The sequence below is a fragment of the Aquila chrysaetos genome, chromosome 8, assembly GCF_900496995.4.
Source record: "Aquila chrysaetos chrysaetos chromosome 8, bAquChr1.4, whole genome shotgun sequence".
Classification (NCBI taxonomy): Eukaryota; Metazoa; Chordata; class Aves; order Accipitriformes; family Accipitridae; genus Aquila; species Aquila chrysaetos.
This window is the reverse complement of record NC_044011.1, coordinates 2,607,147-2,630,568: the sequence shown is the minus strand read 5'-3', so window position 1 is coordinate 2,630,568 and position 23,422 is coordinate 2,607,147. Positions and strand designations below refer to the sequence as shown.

The window sequence follows — 23,422 nt, the reverse complement described above, 5'->3', positions numbered from 1 at the left end:
TCATCCCTGCACCCCTTAAGGTCCTACCTCTTTGTTTCCCTCTCTTGTCTCCTGCCTTATGCATCGACTGTAAGCTCTCTGGGGCATCTCTTAGCCTATCCCAGCAGAAATCTGCACTATGAAAGGATTCAACAAAGCTATCACGGTACAAAGAATAAGAGTTTGCATACCAGCTCAGGAGCCCCTGGAGCCCAGCTCAGTGTAAGAGATCCATTGTTTAGGCACCACAAGAGTGATTACTGTGAGTGCTGTAGACAGAGGATGCAGAGCCATGACTAAGAGATCAGTTGGTTCAGGAGGAGGTGAGAAAGAAAAGGCATCAGCTGGAATCCCAGATCAGCTTGCTCTGGGTTGGATATCTGACCTTTGTAATGCTTTGATTTGAAATTGTAAACCCTTGTAATCCTGGTGGATTACATCTCCATAGCCTTTAATATGTGCATCCCCCAAAGCCATGCAAATGCAGAGTGAGAGAGAATGGGGCAGCACAGCAGCACCACAGACATCCCTACCGATGAAGGGTACTTCTCCACTGCCCTCTCTTTCACCTTGAATAATCTCCATTTGCTCTGGGGTAGAAGCGGAGAAACAGGGTGGGGGTTAAAAGTAGGGGGCTGCAGAAGTTTAGAGAAGTGCAATACAAAGTAGCAGATAATTACATCAGAGGAGATAAGAGAAAAGTAGAGAAGGAGAAGAGGTTTTCAGTCTTAGTGGGATAATCGGGCACTTAGCTGGCTAAAGACCTGTAGTGTGAATAACCACTCCAAAAAGTACACACCATTGTTTATACTAATCAGTGACTCAAAAGAAAGGCCAAACTTTTCACACAAGTTACCACCATCCCTTTTCAAGCTGGAACAGAGGCAGCAGAGAGGCACTGTTACTGCCTGCCTGGATCTGTTTGGAAGTGATAAGGGGATGAAAGAGAGGAAGCCCTGCTCTAGGAGTGATGCATTGAAGCTGTATTTAGGAGACCCAGGTTTGATTACAAGCTCTTCTACAGACTTTGACCAAATCACTGGAGTAGGCTGGATCCAGACAGTGAGTTGTAACATTTATCTAGGTTGTCCTACTGCAGTAGAGGCTGATGCTTCTTTGGTCTGGTTGCTATGCTCCACCATGGGGAACTTGGTTAACTTTACTGAGATCTGCTGTGTAATTTCACCCATGAGCATTCAGCAGGAAGCAGGTCAGATCTGCAGGACTGCCAGGTGCTTCTTCATGGCTGGAACCATAGCTCAGCATGGCTGTTTATCAAGTCGGGAATGGTAAGAGCTGTGGGTAAGAATGTCAGAAATGTGTTCCTTACCTAGCAACGGAGGAGACCATCCACATCTGAGGTGGCAGCAAGCTCTGAGCACAGTTTGCTGGTGATCCCATTCTAGATCTGGGCCATTGCCTGAGAAGCCCAGTTCAATACTTACCTCCAGAGTGCTTGCGCTGTGCCTGCACGGCATCCAGAGAGGCTGTGCTTGCTCTTTCTGTATGCGGTCAAGCATTGACGGCTTCAGTGTAAGAATGAGCAGCTCCGGAGAACAGTTCAGATTATAGGTAGAGTGAGGCCATGGAAGTGCCACCCTCTGTTTCTCCATTGCTGATGGACAGAGCCCAGTGTGACACAGCTCCTAATGCAGATGCTTTTGTTGTCTGCCTTTTCCTGAGGTGGGAAGCACTAATTAGGGAAACTGTGCTATTTTCTTTTTAAAGTAGGATTTCTGCTGTTTTCAATTAGACAATTCATAAGCTTGAAGTCAATCACATACTTAAGTGCTTCCCTGGACGAAGGCCAGAGTGCTCAGCACTTTGCAGAATTGCCCCCGTGGAGGATACCCATTGCAGTAGGAGTTGCTAGAAGAGGACTCCGGTTTTAAACTTGAAAAGGAATTGAGCCAGTGGGAAGGGCACTGGGTGGAAACTCAGAGGACGTGGGCTCTACTCCGCATTCTTTCACTGGCTCCAGGTGTTGCTTAGGCAAGACACTTCCTTTCCTTCAGCCTCGGTTTCCGCTTTCATGAAATGGGGATTGCATTTTTGCACTCGAAATGTTCTGAAATCTGCGCATGAAGAGTGTAAGTACTAGGCAATAGTGCCATTGGTTCAAATATGTCTCTAGGGTTTCACCTTGAGAGCAGCATTGCGATGTTTGAATTTGTCCCTTACATAAGAGTGTTTAAAGCATCTGGCAGAAGGGGGCAACATAATAACAGCTGCACAAATGTTTGGGGTGTTTTTCAAGCTGAATTCTTTTGCATCTGCAAGTTTTATCCTTTCATTTCATAATGAATGAACTGTAGTAGCACTTTGCATTTATAAACTGTAGCATCATTCATTGGAAGATCTCAAAGCAGTTTACAAACATTCATTGATTGCTTGACAAGCATGAAACGGAAGGGTAACTGTTTTACAAAATGACAGGAATGAAACAATAAGCTCTTGAATTTAGGGAATACTTCTGCCTTCCAGTTCTTTTAGCAGATAAGATCGCCGACTAACGGTAGTCATTTTTGTGTTTAATTAATAATGTAATGCATCCAATATCCAAGCTTGCAGATAATGGGCTTGTAATACAGCCTAACATGCCTCCCATATCATTAAGTTTAACTGTCACACTAAATACCAGATTGTCAAGCAGCCTTGTCAGTTTTTCTTTCTTTCTTTCTCATGAGTATGGAACAAGAGCAGCTGTGGGGAAGGAGAAGCTGAAGAGCTGAGATGATGCAGTGTGGCAGTAAAAAACCCTTGAGGGACAAAAATCATGGCTTATTCACCATCACAGCTTTGAAGGAACAGTGAGGCAGTGAACACTTGCAGTCAGCCCCTGGTGTTGTGTCTATCACATTGCAGGGCTGCTTCCAAGACTGTCTGGATTTCATTTGGCTATTTTTTAAATGCAAAAAAGAATGAGGTTTGGGGTTTTTTTTCCCAAGAAAAATGTTTGTTTTCTAAAGATTTTTTTTTCCTAAAGATTTTTTTTTTTTTTCTTCTCAACAATGAAATACCCTCAGTTACCTGGAATGGAACGTGTTTCAAATTGCAAATATTATTACATAGCATATTACATCAGACATAATCCCAGTACTCCATGAAATCATTTACACAGGCCCTGCACTCCCCTTTCCACCCTTCAGCTGTTCCTCCAGGATGTGCCATGGCCCCTGAGGACATACTCCCTTTGCCAAGACAGGTCTAGCACCACAGGGAAAGCAGTCTGACTAAGGATCCTGTTCATAGAGCCTGAAACGCCCAAATTCCTACTTCCATGCAGCAGAACAATCATAGTCCCCAGGCAAAATACTTCAGATGAATATTTTGGTCTTAAGTCAAACTAGTTTGATTTTTAAATTTCTACCAAAATAATCAGTTTCTTGAGGAAATTATTTTTGACCAAATCTATTGCTGTGCTGCTTGCAGTGCTGAGCTTCCATTTCCCAGGCCTCTGGCTCTCATTTTTCTTCATGAAGATTTATAGTAATTTCTCCCATATCACTGATTTCTTCATAAGAGAAAAGATCACTTCAGGGACCTACTTCTGTCTCCAGCTACCCTGTTTAACACCTCCAAATATTCCTATTTATGAACTAACATCTGGGTCAGTCTACATAGCATAGTTTGAAAGCCATTAAGACAGATGCCTGCATTTCATTAAGCAAGATTTGATAAGGTGGGTAGGGTTACAGGGCAAGATTACTATGGGAATTCAGTGAGTTTAAACCTTCACTCCAGTTAATAAAATCAAACAATACATCATAAAAGTGTCTGGAAATTGGCTCAATAATTGAAATAGAACTGTGTGATGGATGGAGATTTATGGATGTTAATGCAGAAGCAGGGCTACATTAGAACATCATATCTGAGTCTCTTCTGAATCCAGACCCTCGAGTCCAAATCTGGCTTTTGTGCTGGTTTTAGGTAGGAGATTCTTTTCCAGAATGACGAAAACCTCACAGAATGGCTAGTCGAGTTTTAATATGAAATGTCACTGAACCGTCCATGAAATCTCGGGACCATCAAGTGTAATGATGTGATTGATGTTTGCACAGATGTCTCTGAACTGGCTTTAAACTGAGCTGTGACAGCCTGGATCTCAGTGCAGGTGAGCCAACTATGGAACGCTAGTTTGGCAGACTGTACCAAAGCCAGCATGACCTTACTGTCTGTCTGTATTCCTGTTCACCGGTGTCTGACACATGCTGCCGTCACCACCTTCCACAGCAGTGTAGACATGCTGTGTTACTATTATACTGACTAATAAAATCAAGGCTATATTTAGCCATTAGCCACCCAACATTTCTTCATCTCTCATCTTCATCCTGAACTGAAATATTCAAGGAGCTCTCATGTCATGTCCTTTGTATCCACCAAGACTCTTCTCCAGGGCTGATCTCTCCTTCCTCAATCCACTGCTTCTCAGATCATGTGGACTTTTGTCCTAAATCTTTGTTCTCTCTCAGAAGCAAGCAGGGAGCTCTCCCTCCTCTAGAGAACTGTGGATCCTCCTTCAATTCTATCCTTCTCCCTCAGCCTTGATGGCAGCCCTTGGTCCTAGCTGTTTATAGGAAGTGTCCCCTCTGCAGCCTTAATGAAGTGTGTGGCAGTCCTCCTCATTAAGACTCAGTGTTGTCAATAAAAGAGTCATTAAAGTAGTTTGATGAGGATTGGGAGAAAGAGAAGAGGTGCTACAACACATCTACAGGGCAGAGGGCAGCTCCATCACACATTGTAACCAAACAGCGAGGGATCAATATCACCTTTGCATTAAACTGAAGCCCATCCGTCAGCCTGAGGAACAGCAGCCTCCACAGGAGCTCAGCTCACTGCTCATTTCTGGCTTCCTATCTTTCTATTCCTTCTCTTTCCCTTCCTGATGCCGGCCAGCTTTTGCCAGCATCTTTGCTTCTACAGCTTTCCGGCTGTAGAAATGCTGTCTCAGAGCTGTGTCTTGCTTAGGATTCCAGTGGTGTTATCCATTTCCCACATCTAGCTTCAGGATCATAAGTTTTCTGAGAACATGCTGCTGGGAGATGCCTCCTCCATGTTGTCACCTCACAGACCACCTCCACCCCACCGATCACTGTGGGGTGACCCACTGTGGGGAGACAGACCTCCTTGCCACGTGCCACCTCCACAGGAGAGATGCAGGAATGGATGGACCAGTAGACACCATTCACCCTGAAGGTGAGAGGATGTTTGTGCCGTATGAAAAGGAAATGTGTGCCCAGTCTTCACTGGCTCATGTCCATAGGATGACAGCGAGGGGCCATGTGGTGAGCACAGATGAACCTGGACTCCAGACTGAGGCTTGGACTTGAACCTGAGCTTGATGTACAGTCAAGTGTTGCACAGGAAGGATGAAGCAGTGGAGGAAACCTGGGCCTCTCCACTCCTGGGCTAAAACTCTGAGCTTCCTTCCTCCTCCCTCAGCTAACAACGGCTCTGACTCTTCCTTTCCATTTCTGGGGTCCTGCACAAAGCGCAACCGTTGGCAATGCAGCCTGGACCTGGATAACCTGAACACTCGCCCAGACACCAGCACTTTTGTTTATTTTCCCAGGGTCTTCTCTTCAGATGTTGTGTTTCTCTTCTATACTTCATCTTGTCCAGTCAGACTGTAAACCCTTTCAGGGGTTTATGTATGCCAGTGGAACATTTCAGTGGGGTCCTACTGTAACTAATGTGTTGGTGTGATGAAAACCAGTTACTCTACATTCACAGATCCTCTAATAAATACATCTCAACACACCTGCTTGCTTCTGAGAAGCTTTCACAGCAGAGAAAATGCGGCATGTCTGGAAGGTAAATGAATCCAGAGTCTGGCATTCTAAGCCAGGAGCAAGGTCCAGTCATTTAGTTTTGCTTTAGGACCAGATCTGTTTACCATAACTCAGAGCTGCTGACATATTTTTGTTTCTCTTTGGCTTCACAAACTGATGAACAGTAACCTGCAAGCCCTTGTGAAGTAGAGGTGCAGAGTCGAATTATGAAGACAACCGAAGACCACTTAGCTTTAAAAAATGAAAGCGGCGTTATGAGGATTGTAACCAACCTTTAACTGAATGACTTAGTCACACGAAAAGATACACGAGCTGTTGGACAATGAAAATGACATAAGCATGTAAACTCTGGGATTACAGCAGAGCATTAGCATGGCATAGCTGATTAGTAAACCAGGAGACATTATTCAAGCCGTCAGGTGCATTACCAGATTGGAAAGTTGCCTTTTTTCTGAGTTGTCGGTCACTGTCAGAGGCAGCAAATGACACCCAGTGGCCCAACAATTTGCCCTGGAATGGCAGGAGCTGTGATACAGTAATGGATGGAGTAGCATCTGCTCTGAAACAGCAAGAATTAGAGTCTGCTCTGAATTGGCAGGAACTACAGTACTGGGAAGAGAGGACAAAAGGGCAAGTCAGTGCACTATCCAGGGATATTGAGCAAGATGAATAAAGGGGCTGGAAATGTACTTTCAGTGCTGCAGCACCAGACTAGGTGAACACATAACCTGATCCAGTTTAATGAAGCCTGTGATCCTCCACCTCCTTTGTGGAATGGGTGTCCCAGGGTCAGCGTGTGCCCGCACGAGCATGCACACATCCTTATCTTATCTAATTACTAGAAGTTTCAGATTAATTTCAGTGCAGCTGCTTGAAAGGGCTGTTATCAGCCAGGGCTTTGTGGTTTAACCTTGTTACCCTTTTGTTGTTAACCTTTCGGAATGGCAGCGAAGGAAAGGCTGAAATCCTGATGTGCAGGAGGAGCAGGGAGGGGGCTGACGGGAACTGGCGAGTCTGCACCCCCCCCCCCCCCCGGTTTTGTGCATTCAGCTCCACTTCGGGCTGTGTGACAGGACAGCTGGCTGCTTACCTCCACTGACAGGCACTGGTACCCAGCCACACAGAACAGCCCGTAACAGGGACACGTCTCCTGCCAACCTCTCCAGATCCTTTGATATTTCCGACAGCGCAGTAAAAGGACTCTGACTCTCACATTTTACCTTGCATCCCTCAGCTCCTCTAAGGCTGCCCTGCTTTGTTTCCATAGCTACACCCAATCGCATCTGGCTTCCTGTGAAATTGGATTTCAAAGCAAGACAAGCCTTCAAAGGAATTTGTCCATTTAACAGAATATCATTAGGAGAGAGCCTGTCTGCTGAACTTGGGACCTAAAATGATTAAGGTGGGGCTTTTATCATGTAAGGAGGCAGCTTTACATCTACAGCCCAAAGCTTGATGCCACATAACAATGATGCAGTGGAAGTTGCCAGTCACCGCCAGACTCCCCCATCTCCTTCCCAGCTGACCACAAAACTAAATTTGTAACCTATTCACACATTCAAAAATGAAAGTGGCAAGAAAAAAGGAAAGAAAAAAAAGGTCATTTGCCCCGGAATCAGTCTGCCTGGCTCTATCTGCAGCTGCATGAAGTTGAGTGGAAGGCTTGGCTTGGTGCTAAGGCTTCGGGTAATAGCACCTATGTCTCCATGGCAGCTGAGGCTCTATGCCTCAGTATTCCTCAGTAAAATGGATTTAATACTAACAAAAGCTGCTGCACGGTCAACCTGGTCTTAACAAAATCTTCCTGTAGGGCCTGAGGGGAACATTGTAGGTGCCAGGTCCCGTCTCCAGCTGCCAGGACCATGGGATGGATGTGTGGTTCGAGAGCATCCAGGGTGCAACAGTGCGAGCCTCCACACATGATGCTACTTTAAATGATAACCTTAAGATCTGTAGCAAAAGACCAAAAATCACAACTGCAATACAACTCGGAAGTTGAGCAGAAAAGATCTAGAGCTTTACTGATGCCGTAAACCCTGCAACAGCAGGAAATTCATTGGGTGAAATCCCCATATGCTCTTAAGCAGTGATCACACACACCCAAGGCAGCAAAGGAAGGCAAAACCACACAAAACACCTGCAAAACAAGTCACTGCTATCCTGACATGACAAAAAAATTTCTTCCAGACCCTAAATATGATAAATCGGTTTAACTCTTGGGCAAGACTCACCGACCAGGTATCTTCTAGTTCACTCTTTACAATACTATGCTTTCAGATTATTGTGGGAGCTGCAGAAATGCAGAGAACGTGTGAGATGACCCTTTTCTTTGCAGTTGCATGAACATTTCTTCCTCTGAGATTTGCATTGATCAGGTTTTATTGATCTTTCTGGCATATCTGAAGGCAGTTTCTTCCATCTAAGGGACCTAGTTCATTCCTTTATAAACTCATTTTTAAAGTTAGTCAGTCTCAGCAAGCAGCTGCTTTTATTTGTAGTCTGTAATGAACTGACTAGGATTTCTACACAGACGCGTTTAAATATTTATCCCTAAACACCTCTAGGTGAGAACATGTATACAGATCCATCTACCGTACACATCCACCTACACGCGCTACCGTTTCTTGCATACAATCAGAACCACTCAAATGTGTCAGGAGCCTCAGGCAGCTAACAGAGATTCACACTTTGCTCCCATAGGAGACTCTCAATTTGCTAAATCCTGACTCATGAAACCCTACCTGACTAGGAGATGTAATGGGAAGACTACTGCCATGTATGTGCTTTCTAGCAATGCAATCTCCCGTGTGAAGCCCTCTGAACTGCAACGACGTTTCCTGTGCTTTAAGACCTCTGCATCCACTGAGGAGCAATTTCTTATACGTGTTGTCCTAAAATCAAGAACACGCTGCAGTGGTGTTGTCAATGTGGGTGAGCCCACGCAGCAGAGGACAAGGTAGATGGGGAAGGACAGAAACTGAGTGAACTTACTCAGAGCAGGAAACCTGTAAGGTCTGGTTTGGTAATGTCAGATGTGAAATCTGCCTCCAGGTTGTTCTGAAATTACACGTGTGTGCAGAGCACAGCCAAGTGACATACCAGAAGTGGTGGTGTGTTTCTTTTCCCAGATCTGGAGAGCAATTGAGCCTCCCTAGGCAGGAGAGAAAACACATTGTCTTCTCTTCTTTGTGACTAAACCCCAAATGGCAGCTGCCACTTCAGCATTACCACGCAGAGAAGCTCAATACACAGCAAACAGTGCAACATTACTTTCCTGGTAAATCAGCTGCATACACTAAACATGTTCACGGTCACAGTATCTTCACTTCTCCTTTAAAGCCATTCCTTCTTGACAAGTGTTATTTATATGTGAGTTATTGAGGTGGTGTCTCCATGCATAAAAGTGCGTATTCCAACCAAAAAGTGCCAAAAGAACTTTGCAGCTGCTTTGGGGCGTTTCCCTCTCAATCCACTGTCTACAGTGGAGACAACGCACTAGAATTGCAGACGCACACCCCAAACCAAAAAACGCAAAGCACGGTGCTTTCTCTTATAGCTGTTCTTTACCTGATTTGTATCAATCAACTAAAAGCTTAACAGAGTCTTTTCCCTTGTTTCACCCACTTGTCTCTAAAAGTGGGTCACAAAGCATGTTAGCAGCTGATAGCATATGGAGGAGCATCTCTCTCATATATTTCCATCATTCCTGTCCTGTATCTGAGCCTTTGCCAGTATAGCTCTTATATCACATGCGTGAGATAAGCCTGAAACACCTAGATTGCCTTGACTGAACCAAGCAAGAAGCTTGGGGCAAATCTGGAATCTGCTCCAGTTTTCCTTTATCCTAGGCCTGTTGCCAAACAACTAAACCTTTATTCCATTCAGGTGATATATCCAGAGAGCTGTAAGAATCTGATTCTGCAATTATTTGGAAATATAGTCAGCCTCATGACATGGCATTAGCCCACTGAAGCCAATGGGACTGTAGTGAAGTGATTGTGTATCTCAGCCTTTGCACACTTTTTTTTTTTCTCCTTTTCCCCTACAGATTTTGTTTTGCCACCTTATCATAATTTCTGTGGCAGGCTGGCATGCCCAGAGCAGGAGGATAGCAAAACAGCAAGAGAAGCAGTTTTAGGGGGCCTCCTTGGAGAGTTCAGGGTGGCCCTGGTACACATTAGCACACAGCCCTGGCTCTCCGCTGTCAGGAGCTGCGTTGTGCCCCTGCTGAAAGCAGCAAGTGCTAACTTTTGTGAAACTATGTGGTTTTATATTTGCGGCCAACACAGCCGGATCGCATCCTTTTTTGCCACCTCCAACATTTGCTATGTTGGGAAAATATAATTAAATATCACATGCCAGGCATAAAATACCAGAAAAGTAAAAGTGACAAGCATGTTCAGAATAACCTTTTCTATGTGCTATAATAGTAAATACTTGTTTGATACCAGGACTTTTCAAAGTAAGGACTGGATGCTGTACACTTAACCTATGGAAAATCTTAAACTGGTCTTTGGAATCACTGATGAGCTTCAGATAAAGACGACTGTCTTTGGATTTGTCAATATTGAGCCTAAAATTTGGAAATGCAAGAATGAAAAATAATAGTGGTATCCTCATAGTCAGCTTGTGCTAATTCATTTATATAGGAGAGGGGCAGATGCAGGGCTGTGGGTTAATCTAATGCAATGCCATTTTTGTTTTGTAGAGCACAGTTTGCATTTATTGCTTGTCATAAAGCAAGTTAAACTGCGCAACCCTGTTATTTCTCTCAGCAAGACATAGAAATATGAATGGCTATTACAATCTAGCCCCCTTCCTATGCAGGATGCAGGAAGAGGGGAAGTTTTATTGCAGAACAGCCAAGTACCATTCTCTTCCCCTGTGCATTAGAGGAGGGAGCCTGTCTTTGCCTGGAACAGCTCCAATCCCCAACTCCTGTTGAGCTAGGAACGGGCACAGGAGGTTAAATCAATAGCCACCCAGCCTCACAGAGCTCCTGGGTCTGCTCTGCCAGCAGGTGCACTGAGTTGTGTGATAATCAAGGAGATGCACGCCTAAGTGCCACCTGATTAAAATGCTAATGCAGGAGCACAGGTTCAGCTGCGCTCTTGCTGGGGTGGGGTCGGGTATTTTTGCAGTTTGTTGGCTGGAGCTCTGGTTCTCAGGAGCGTGGAGGTGCTCAGCATCCAGGGGAGCTGGGCATCCTGGCTGCCTGCAAGGAGGTAGGTTGAGCTGGCTGGGGCTGTAAGAGGAGGAGGCATCTAAGGGGAGCCCAGCAGTTCCTCCTACCTTTTTTGGGGTGTCCCCGCCCTCCCTGCTTCTTTTGTCCCTGCCCCTGAGGGACAGGAGCTGTAGCAGCAGGTTTGACTCTTGTGGAAAGGAGGTGGCAGGTATCATGATCCCAGAGGAGATTCAGAGGCTTCTGGAAGGTAACCATGAATTTCTCCTTGCTCTCTTTCTGCTTAATGGGGGAAATCTGTTGTGGTTGCAGGGGAAGAACCCGAAAAGTTTTTTGCACCTCGCTGTGCTGAGCCTGAGAGGGGAGTGGAAGGACTGCGGGAGCTGATGGTTTCAGGGTTTTCAGGTTATATATGCCTTCCCTGTCTCTAACCCCAGCAAGAGTGTAGGGGATGTGGCTGCCTGTCTTGGTGTGTTTGGGGCTGTCCTTGCATTGCTCAGGAGCTGGCAAGTGGGTCCGTGCCTGTGTTAGGGGTGGGGAAGCTCTCTGGTGGCTCCAGACTCTGTGTAAGGGGAAGAGAGTGCATGCAAGATCGATGGGTGTCTTCTGGTATGGTCAAAAGATGACCCCACTGAGTGCTTTCAGTTAAGGTATTGAGTGGGTCCACTGGTGAGCATCACTAGGGTGAGACAAGGGAGTGGGTACGAAGGGTAGAAGAAGCTCGTGTGCTGCAGTGAGCCCTCAGCAGGCTTTTGTTGTGGCTGTGATAGCGGTGTCTCCCAGCTTTAGATGTTGTGCAAGTGGTGTATGTCGCGCTGGGGGTGCAGTGAGCAAGCTCGCTCAGTGGGAGTGCATCCTCGAGAAAGCTTCAACCCCATTGAAAATGGAGGTAGAGCACTGCTGGCTTTAAGACGCTCTTCTGCTTGATAATTTGAATGTTACCACCCAAGGTCTCAGCACTGGAGTGAATGAGCTGTGCTGAGAGCTGACGACATTTACTTCTGTGTTTGTAAGATGGCAGGTGGGAGGCTTCTGAAGCTGTTTTTCCTGGATTTCTTCAAAGACTTGAACTGTTACACCTCTATTCATTGAAGTGGTGGGTCAGCCAAGCAGAAACCATGCTAAAGTCTTCTATCAAAATACGCTTCACAAACATAAACGAGTTCTGTACGGACCCTTGCAACCGTTGCTGACCCCATGGTGTCGTAGGCAAAGGCTTGGTCAGAGAAGCGCCGTGCAGGAGTGCCCACGTTATAACCTGCCCATAAATAACGCTTCAGCAGCAGCATCGCAAACTGGGGCGATGGCGTTAGCCCATTGCTGAACGATACGTGTGCGCGTTACCGACACATCCTGCTGTCGCAGATGTGGGTGGGTGGTGGGGAAGGAGTCGTTAGCATCTCGCCGCTCGGAGCGGTTGCGTTTGGGGCTGGCCCTGGTTGCTTGCAAGGCTTTGTGACCTTTTTTTATTTCCTGTTGCGATGGCTCCCGGCAGCACGGAGCGCTCGTCCCTTCCCCTCCGAGACGAGGGAGAACTTCCAGCCCTGGGATCTGTCAATCTGAGCGAGAGAGTGTGCAGCCTCCGAGCCTGTCAAAGCTCTCTTCCAAATGCTTTGTGTCTTCCCCCAGATGTAGGTGTAAATTTTCTCCTCTGTTTTTTAATCATGGGGGCTTCAGTGAAGTTCACCCTTTCAGGTTTTTGATGTGCAGCACTTTATTGTTCAGTGCTGACACTTTTGTAAACAACTCATTTCTGCACCTGCCACCTTCCTTTAACTTAGATTATTTTCTTGTTAGCTGACTGTTTTTAATTGAAGGCTTCAGATCTCCTTCTAAAGCACAGCCTTTATTTGCTGACAGGTATAGCAGGCTATGAATGGAGATTAATTGCATGTCACATACCTCTGTATCAAACTTGCTGTGTCTTAACAATCTATACGGTCTTGAGGCCTTCCAGTGGCTGAGGAGGTTTCTAGCTATGCAGGCTGGAAATGAAGGTGTTTATGCTATTACAGTGATTGCAAACTGCGTTGCCGTAAGAATTCTTGCATTTAAAATAAAAATTACAAATGGAGGAGGAAACATGTACTGATGTACAAGCAATAACATTCGCTTCCTTATATTAAAGTTTGGTCCATAGTGCAGGACTGTTTACATGATGTACAAAAGCAGGTAGTCAATGGCTTGCTCGTAACAGTTATGCTGTTATCACATAAGATCTCTCTGAGGTTGCAGTGGTTGAAAGCCAACACAATATGGCTATTTTCTCTACATTGCAATCCTGCAACACTTATGAAGGCTTGTTGTTTTCTGTTTATGAGTAGATGTGGTTGCAACAATTGTATTACTTTAAGTTCCACCTTGCAAATAAGCAATCCAAGTTTCATTAACACTGTGTTGTCAGTTAACTGCACAGAGTTTCACTTTTGGTTCAGTCAGGTCCCTCTTAAAACTACTTTTGCTTAAGGGTATTTCATGTTTGTTCAGCACAAATTTCTTCTGAAGGCTGAAACAGTGGTTCTAAAAAACATGATATATCTCTGACAAACGCAGGGCTTCTGGTTTTGTTAGTAGAAGCAGTGGCAGTCTGATTATCTTCCCTTTGCCTGCCTTGCTTGATCCTCTTCATTTCAGACGGTAGGTCTAGAAAGCCATTTTCTTGCTGGAGTTTGGGCAACGGGAAGGACAGAGCAGGTGCTGCACTGGGAGACTGTGACTGCACCTGCACAGCCTAACAAAGCTGGTAGCTGCTAATTGCAAGGCAAGCAGCCCCAATGCTGTTTTAAAAATAAACAATAAAATGCTCTGTTTTGTGAGGGCTAATAAGGCACAGTCAGCATTGACGTAGCATGGCGAGTAGCTCTGGAATTTAAATATCAGGGAATTTGGAGTTGAGACTTGGAAGCTGTTCTCGGTTCCCCTGTTGCCCATTGCAGAGGGGAGAAGTCCTGTTCAGTCCATTGCAGGAGGATGGATGAAGATTGCTTCAATTCTCAAGGTTTTCTCTGACTCAGCCCCCCAAAAGCAGGAAAGCTCGTCTGAAAAATGTTGTTTCACAATTAAACCATCCTTCCTTGAGCTTGCAGAAAAGTCGAGAAACACTGTGTGCAATAGTTCATGGCTTTATTTTGACAAGTGGGATGGGATGATAAAACTAGCCTTCCAAATCCCTGCCTGTCTTGGGATGCATCCTGGAAATATTAATGCAGTCTCAGGGAAGCTCAAGGTATCTGCACTCTCTGTGTTGATAGGTGTCCTGAACTTTTTTAAACGAATTTTTCCCAGCCAGCTGGGGTGATAAACTGCAGGAGGGATTGTGTGAAGCATCAAATAAGTGTTGGAGCAGCCTGGTTGGCTCAGCATTATCTTGCATAGCTAAAATGTTGTGATTCTGTGGGACTAGTCCCTCTGGGGATGGAGTGTAGGATTTCTGTTGGCGGCCTTCTGATGGCAGAGGAGTAGAAAAGAGCAAAAATAAAGTGAATGTGTCTGTGTGTGCATGGAGAGAATACACATGGCATCTTAATACCTTTCAGCTCTGCTCATTGAGTGCTGATTAACTCCTAGAATTTAGTGCTGCCATTAAAAGGTTATTTACTCCCTGGACTTCAGTGGTTGTGACATAATTCTTATGATGCTGTGCATCTCCTCCAGGATTAAAGTGGATAACTGCAATTGCCTCTAGAAACTCCCCTGAAACACTTGATGAAATCTCAACTATTTTTCCCCCCCCCTCTTACCTTTTTAGCTGCAGGAAATGAAAAGGAGAGTCCTGTAAACTTTCAGAGTGGATCGCAGAGAGCAATCTATAAACATCAAGAATATAATGTTACTGACAAGCAGTAAAACTAACATTAGGGTGATTTACTCTAGAGCTGCTTACATATTGCTCTTCCTGATCCACTTTGAGAGTTTATGGTTAGGCTTTCTTTTTCATTTCCTGGTGCTATAAACATAGTGGCTGGCTCTGAAAGGGGCTCTGCCTGGTTTGCAGAAGTGACCCTAGTTCTACTATAACTTATCCAGCAGCTGATCTGTGCTGACATCCCAGTAAGTAAATACCATATTAGAGCTAATCACATACTCATGGAGCTAATCTGCGCTTAAAAATGACAGAGGGATGCAACTGATATTTGCACAAGTTCTGGGAGCCGTTTGTTTTTCTTGCTTGTTCTCTTTCACTGTGGAAATACAGCCTGTACGTAGTTTCTCTTGCTGACCCATTTCTACTGTGCTGTTTTTATGCTGGTTTGTATATAATAAATTGTCACCTTAGCCTCATCTGTTCTTAAGCAGTAAGCACCTCAGAGCAAGATATATTATTTGTGCTTAGATGTATGTACTTGGGTACTTTCTACGTAATTTGTAAGTGATGTAAGCCTTGGCATCGTTAGGCCTGTCATAAGCTGGTACTATATCTTGGATGTACAATTAAAACGGCACAGGGATGTCCTGAACATGAAATTTAGCTTAAGGATTACAGGATTGGTCTGGGATTTAAAAAGCTTCACTCAGCTGCTCTGGCAAAGCCTTTGTGTTATCCCAGGCAGGCCACCTAGGGCTAAATTACTAGCAGTGAATTGATATTAATAGGCATTTTGGCCTTACACCTCTGTGCTCCTGGAGCTCCCACAACTGCTGCTGGATGTGGGTGTGGGTTTGAGAGTGATGCTGTGAATTAGTGTTACTGCCCATCTGCGGAGATGTGGCAACTGTGCATCCCCGTGTCACAGGGGCTGTTCTAGGATGCTTTGATATCCCAGTGCTGTGCTCAGGCTCTAAGCTCTGTTTCTCAGCTGTGAAGTGGTGGCTGCAGGTACGAGGCATAGCTGGCTCGGACCTGCTTCTTGTGGGTCAGGAGCCATCCTGGTAGAGGAAAGGCAGGGAGGCAGAAGAAGGAGATAGTGAGGACCTGGAGGAGTCTGCATTTGGCTGAAATGTGCTTATTTGTGAGCGCTCCCATGGAAACTGGTGCTTTCAGCTGAATAAATCCAGAAAGGAGAACTGGACTGCTATGGAGACAAGTGTTATGATCTGGATTCACTCCTCCTTCCCAGGCTGCTGTGAGGAGAGTCCAGTCCTGCCCTTTTGTCACTCTGAAGAGGAGGTGGGAAGAGGGTCCTGTTCCTGGGGCATGCCCAAGCATCAGCCTTGTTCCATTCCACGTCCTTCCTTATGCTCTTCACTTGAAAGAGCTCCTTTTTTTCTTTTTTTTTTTTTTTCCCCTCCCCCCAGGCTCTAAGCCTTTCTTGAGCATGTCATGGGCAGGCAACAAAAAGAAATGAGGGCTCATGATTTTAACAGAAAAAGGTATTAATTTCTCTTGTGGCATTTTGATCTTGAGATGTGCTTGCAGGTGGAGGAGCTGTTTTTAAGGAGCTGTGCAGATTCCTGGGGTGTGCTAAACAGTGCTGGCTGTTGTACTGGCAGCTGAAGCAGAAAGAGTTGAAAGTCTTGCAAGCAGGATATTAAACTGACATTAGTGTCACAGTATGGGGTGTGAGTTAAAGGTTGGAGAGGCCTGTGGATGTACAAGACCATAGCTTTGAAGCCAATCTTTCTCTGCTAGGGGAAACTAGCAGTAATGCCGCTGAAGTACAAGGATGATATTCTCCTATACAGAGCAGGTGTGATTGGAACTGTTTTGTTTTCTATGAGATTTTTTTTTTGCTGTTTCTGTAAAGAGCATAAATATTTATGCAAATAGAAGACACTTAATCCTATTATCTTCCAGTTCAGGTTAAATTTCTGCATATAGATGTGGTTTCCAGGTGAGAGAATACCATATTTACTTTTGTCTAGCTGTCTCTGTTGAGCAAGCACAGGGTGTAGTATTTCAGCAATAACCTTGCAGGAGAACCCATGTTGTGATACAAGTGCCTGTAGGCTAGTGCACAACCAACCTGTTTTTCAGTGCTTGTCCTTTACAAAGATCATCCTTGTGAAAACTGCAGGTTAGGGTTTCCTTGAAGCGTCAGTGGATATCTTGCACTGGTGTTTTAGAAATGCTTTGGATCCTCCTCTGAATGGGATAACCACTTCTTCTGTGTCCTTAATGCCAAAAACCTTTCACAGCAGCAGATTTTTAGGGTTTGGGGCAGCAAAGAGGCGGGTAGAATTGCACTTGGTCCTATAGACTTATCCATGTTTCACTTCACCTTCCTCTTCCTTTCTTCTGCTTGGTGGTTTCTTTGCAGTTGCTTATTTGCCTTATACCATTGCAAGTAGAGAGAAGCTCTGTAATCGTATGCAATATTTAGATCCTCTTCTATCCGCAATCACTTCAATGTCTTAACTTCTCCAAATGAAGTCTTCAGACTGACTTGCATCTCTAGATCAGACTTGTACAGTGCCTCGAGGGCTTCCCAGTGCACAGCCAGGTCTAGGTTTTTTAGCCAAGATCAGGTTTCTCTGCCTGTGAGTTTTAACCTGTAATTCTCTCTTTCCCAGATGCTGAAGGCTACCTGGCGGATGGACTGCAGAATGAAAACTTGAGTGCTAAAGCAAGGGAACAGAGGGATGCAATTCTCTTTGACTTCCAGCAAGTCAAAGCCAGGTTTGTGTTGTCTGCATTACTTTCTAATGAAATTGCTTCAGAATAGTGTCATGCCTTGGGGTACTACATGCTGTATTTTAGCTGAACAACTGGCCCATGCTTTGAAAGTTAATGGACATTAAGGGCTTGGTATAATGTGAGAATGCACTGCACACTGGTTTGTATGCTCTCCTATTTAACCAGTTTTACGGTTGTCTGCAAAGTTGTCTTTATTTGTGTTTGGAATTTGTTTTGCGTTTCAAAGTAAAAAAAATTATGCCTTGGGCTGTGTCTGTACGGCTCTTTGCATGTGGGTCTCTGATCCCGTCCTGTTCTCCCTTGTGCTAGAGAGCATTTTGTGGAAAAAATCCATCGCTTGATACTCAGGCTTGTGGGTAAATCAATACAGTGAGCAAAGATTCATGCTTCTGGCTTGCTGCTGAAAGTATCTATTTCACAAGTGGCTCCTGAACTTAAGTACGTGTTGCCTGGACTTTGATACAGTAAAAAGGAATGAAGAGGACTTCTTGAATTAAAATTCAGGTCTGACCCAGGTTCCAAAATCTCATGTCCTCAGGACTGTTTGAAGTCCTGCATGAGAACATGAGCTGCATCATTTGGATGAGTGAAGCAAACAACAGTTGTTCTATTGTGCTAGGGGAAAATCAAGGAACATAAACAGAAAACAGGTTGCTGGAGGCTTAAATAAAACTTTCAGCCTCAGCTGCATTATATTTTTGGCTAGAAATGTGATCCAGAGCTTGCTGTTAGTGCTCTAGTTATAAGATATGAGTTGTGTCACTTGATGTTAAGACCTGACAATAAAACTGAGGGTGGCTGACTGATCTAAGCATCCAGTTTAAATAAAACTGCTGTCGAGTCCCTGAGAAGCGGAGAATTTTATCCTTCGGAAGGGCACAGCCAGACTCTATTCCCTGCAGTCCCACTGAAGAACTTTGCAAGATGCCCTGCTGTATCTTAATCGATCTTTCCTGCTGGCTAATTAAGCATCAGTTTTACTCAGCAACTCGGGACTGTGTAATTATCAGCCTGGGTTGCCCTGAATAATTGAAACAAGCTGAATGCAGAAGATGGAAGCCTTTGGAAAATGGGGCTGTAGCATATCTAATGGAAGAATAGTGTATGTGTGTAGCGGTGTCCTGTAATACTGCAGAAGAAAGGGCTTGATAGCACAATTTTAACAGGTTGGTGTGGTTTCTCTGAAAAATTCCCACTCTTTGGCAGATATTGATCTTGGATAGGAAGAGTTAAGTAAGCAGAAGTCTGAACCTGAAGTATTCAGACATCAAGTCAAGCTTTTTTTCAACTGTCCCAAGAGCATGCAGCTTTAAAAGTGACAACTCTTTATCTTCATATAGTGCAACTCTATGTCTGTTTTTAACGAATTAAAACCAAATAGCATGGAACCTGATGAATGTGTGAGGCAGCTGGCAAGCTTGGAAATACTGGATTGTTCTTGCTTCCTGAAGTATGTGGTCTGTCTTCATGTGGTGTTAGAGTTGTGAACGGTGCTTGAGCGGTGGGGAAAGATGCTGCTATGGCCATCGTCCTGTGGACCTCTGGCTTCCCAGAGGTTGTGTGTGGTTTTGGTGACTTGCTTGAGAAGGAGCAACCTTTAGGGTCCTGGGCTGAACGCTGATGCTGTGATGCAGAACTTGGCCTTGGCTCTTTCTCAGCCTAAGAATACGATTTGGGATAAAGCTTTTACAACAAAGTCATCTCAAAAAAACCAGGAAATTTGGTGAAGCAGCCTTTGCCTCAGGAGGAGGAGAGGTGATATGCAAATTCCTCCTGGATGCTCAAGTTAAGATGTGGGCCTCGGTCATGTTGCTTATTGAAATAAATTGCAGGTACTTCTGGAGGGGAAAGTGAAACCCTTGAGCAAAGACTACAGGCACTGCCGATTTCCTACTTGTGTTTTATTGCTCGGTGGCATTTGGAAAGGGTGAGAAGAACAGAGTATACAAATGTCCTTGTTCTGACCTGAGCCATTAAGGCAATGATTTGTGGTGGGAGATTACTGTAACGATGACTGTATCCTTTTATTTGAAAGGATCTAAGCAGGTCTTGCTCTTGGGGATGAGGCGCGGGTTTGTCTCTTCAGGGAGCTTCCTGTGGCTTTTGCGGCGGGTGTTCAGGAAATCATCAGCCGTCGTCTTCAGGAAGCGCCTGCCTTCCCCCGAGCAGCCCCGCTCTCTGCCTTTCACCTCTGCGGGGTGAAACACAACACGCCGTGTAGGGTTTCATTATTTGGGTTCATAATGGACCTAAGTAAACTGCTCAACTACTGGGGAGAGACACATGTGTCTCTGGAAGGGAAGAGCTTCATCTAGTATGATTATCCTGAGCCGGTCTCAATAACTGTTCCTGTAACTTGGCCGTCAGGTCTTTATTTCGCTGCTCTCCCCATGGCCTCATAACATTCCCCCACCAGGAGGTTCACTGATGACTATAATGTGAACAAGTGGTTGGGCTTTATGTCTCCATGTGCTACCTGGAAGGATATATTGTTCCCGTCTCGCCGCAAGAAGTGCGGTAGGTAGGGAGTGGATTGCGTTTGCAGGTTATAATTTTTTCCAAGGCAGTCTGGGGTGTTTTTGCTCGAGGAGCCGTGTCAGAGGCGTTGCAGGTGGTGGCTGTGGGGAGGCTGTCACCATACAGCTGAGTTATGAGTCCCTGTACTGTTTTACTTTCAGAATTCATTTGGTTATTTAAAGTGCACTGTTGTGTTGAAACAGTTCTCTCTTTATCTTTCTCCTTTTTTTCCCTCCCTACTAACTCGGATTCTATTCCACTTTCTAATACCTTATATGTAAATCCTGCCTTGGCAATTTTTTTCCTAATAATCTCTTTGATTTTGTTGATAATCTGTTTTTAAAATTGCTTTCCCTTACTGCTTTGCATGGCATCCAGGAAAACAAGCCACAGAACACAACTGGAGCCTTGGTCCCCAGGAATTATCTGTGTGAGGGATGAGGGTCCCGCAGCATGGTAGCACGTACAGTTACCTGTGTCCTGACCATCAGCTGAGGACTCTGCTGTAGTCCTGAACAGAAAAAACAAAGTGTTTGTAATGGATAAAGCTTGCTTAAAAAGCAGTTTTGGTTTGGGGGAGGATGTGGTGCCGGGGCAGGGTTTTGCTTGTCTTCCAGAAACCCCAAAGGTTGTCAGTTGCTTCTGTTTTAGGTCTGTTGGTGCCGAGGGTTGTTTCAAGTTGTTCCTTGGGAACTTCGCTGCTGTTTCTTGTGTCCTAACAAAGCCAGCTGCAGAGCTAGCAGCAGATGTCCGACACCTGGGATGAATCGGATACATGACTCTGCTCAGGAACACAAGCCCATTCTTGTCCTTTGGCAAGAGCAGTAACCAAAAAAAAAAGTCTTCTTGCTGTTAAATGACCTCACCTCAGCATTTCGACATTTCTAGAGCAGTTAGAATGGCAGGGGGTGAGATGGGGAGAATGGGATTTATTTAAAAATATGGAGATAAATAGTTCCTCCATCTCCTTGGAGTCAGCTAGTCATTTAAACTCCCTGTTGGAAGGCAAGTTTGCATTGATGGAAACAAATTCTTAGTAATTTTTTTTTTTCCCTGAGGTGAAATGTAATAGGGCTAAAAGGAGAGCAAGGCAGACCTGTTGTATATCAAAGCAGAAATGAAGAGAAAGGGGCTTAATTAATGTTGAGTTTCTTGCATACACCCACTAGGAAATCCAAAATAGACACTGAAACTCTACTTTCAATTTGCTCTGCTGTGATAAAAACAACGGCGTGAACCTGAGGCCCAATCCTGCTACTCATAACTAATACACAGGACCGTTTCCTGACATTCCTACCAGCAGCAGGAGCTCCAGTGTTGACCAGGCTCTTCCTCTGGATAACAAGCCCCAAACCTCATTTTACTGCCTTGTTGCCTAACCCACCTTAAAGTTTATGCCAATATTCCCAACACTAATACTGTGTTCCCAGTGAGGAAGAGTCTGCACGTGGTCTTTTAACTCTGCAATGAAACTTCTCGCGTATCAGACATCTCCAGGTGATGTCCTGGCTTGCTAAGGAGAGTCTGCAGAAGCCAATGTCTTTCCCAGACCTCCACACTTGCCATATTGCCACGCTGGTACCTCCGTGCAGTGTACAAAAATGCAAGAGTGCTGTGGCTGGCAGCGTGTTTGGATTCCCAGCCTGGACAGCAGACGTGTGCTCCTTGCCTGGTTGAGTGTTTTAGGTCTCTAATGTAAGCCTGGGGTGAGGTTTAAATGTCTAATTGTCTAGTGAAACACCGTAGCTGTCCTGCATCTTCAGCCGGAGGCTGGGCTCTGCCACTGTGAGCCTTGTTTGTAACACTGACATTCAGAAAAATAAATACAGCCTCTGAGCTCAGACCTCGCTCGCCCTTGGTGCAGAGATGCAGAATACAGAGGGGGTCTGAGATGCTCCCAGTGCCTGGGTATATGTTTCCATGCTCTGTTTCAATCTGAGCTGCAGAAATACTTGGTTTTGGGGAGCAAACTTAGGTAACACCGTCACCTAGTTTCTGCTGGGTGCTTTGCCACATCTGGCCCAACCGCGTTATTGTCAATAAGAAATCCTGCATTTGCTGCTGGAACTGAAACAGGGTGGTTTGACCCCAAACAGAAGTGTAAGGGTAAAGACAACGCAGCGACTGCCTCTGCTTTGGGCATCCTTGGGGTTGTGCTACAAATCTCGGCAAGCTGTTATGGCATGTGGTTCATGCATGCTGTCACCAGCCAGTAAGCTACTGGTTTTATTGGTTTACAGTTGTAGCTGAACTGTAGATACTTCAACACCAGGGGAACTTCGCCTAATTATCAGGTTGAACTTGATCCTTTCTGTGGCAAGGTATTACAGCAGGATTGTAAAAGATTCACTAATGGAAATACATGCAAAATTTTGTCTAAAACAGTGTGTTTAGCCTGTTTTAATAAACTTCTAACCATATTAACTACATTTATTACTTCAATTTTCAACCTTATTTTAAACTTAAGATTGAAATGCAAGAAAACGCAATTTCAGGGTAATTTTGCTTCATTAGTGTAAATGCACTGCCTGTAATTCCTACCAATATTAAACTCATTATGCTGAATAACGTGTGATACCAAGATAAAAAGGAATTTAAGAATGACCTGATGGGCAGATAATTGAGTTCATCACATTAATGCTAGGGCTGGACTATAGCCTCACCACATTGTCCTTAATTAGGCAAAGTGCTGTTCTCCTCCTTCATGTTCTTCAGAGAGCTGAAATTTATTTGCTCAGCAAGGAAACGATCTTGCTGAGCAGGATTTCATTCACACTTACTTTGGCCATTAAATACAGATTTGTTCTGCAAAAAAGAAAAGCAAGCCCCTGTCACATCAGAATTACTTAGCGGGTTTTGGATTTGCATTTTCTATCCTAAAAATGAGTAGTTTTATTCCTTTGTGCAGGGGGGATGTGGTCCTGCTCAGGGCGGGTGGGGACACTGGTTTGGGGACATGTAAGTGTGCACTGCACCAGCTGGTGTTAATGGAGATCTAAAGCCTCTCACCACCCTGCACCAGTACATCTGCGCCCGGGTGTGTGTGAGCACAGGCATTCCTTTAGTTTTCAACAGTCAAGTTTAATGCTGACCGTGGTGATTATTTCTTTTTAAAGTCTGGTAAAGTTTCTGTTAGGATGTTCCCAATTTATTCTGTAATCTCAGTAGGGGATTTTTTTTTTTCCCTGCTTTTGGGGAGTGCTGAGGAAGGAATTCTCCTATATTAATATATGGTGTGGCAGGGGCACAAATTCAATTCAGCTGTTATCATATTCTACCTGCTTTTATACCTGGGGTGAATGTAGCCATTCACTCTGCCAGTAATGCAGTTTGGTGCCTTCTGGGTTAGACTCCTTTCAGTAATTTGCATCATTTTCC

The 23,422-nt window shown here is 44.8% G+C and overlaps 1 protein-coding gene across 1 annotated transcript in view; it reads left to right on the top strand.

Moving 5' to 3' along the window:
- The first annotated feature begins 11,126 nt into the window (after window positions 1-11,126).
- The window catches only part of SKAP1 (src kinase associated phosphoprotein 1), a 158,207-nt gene continuing 145,911 nt past the window's right edge, over window positions 11,127-23,422 (top strand). The window contains exons 1-2 of the mRNA XM_030023616.2: window positions 11,127-11,203; window positions 17,404-17,509. Coding sequence (XP_029879476.1) covers window positions 11,170-11,203; window positions 17,404-17,509 — 140 coding nt within the window. The 5' untranslated portion in view covers window positions 11,127-11,169. The remainder of the gene's footprint in view (window positions 11,204-17,403; window positions 17,510-23,422) is intronic.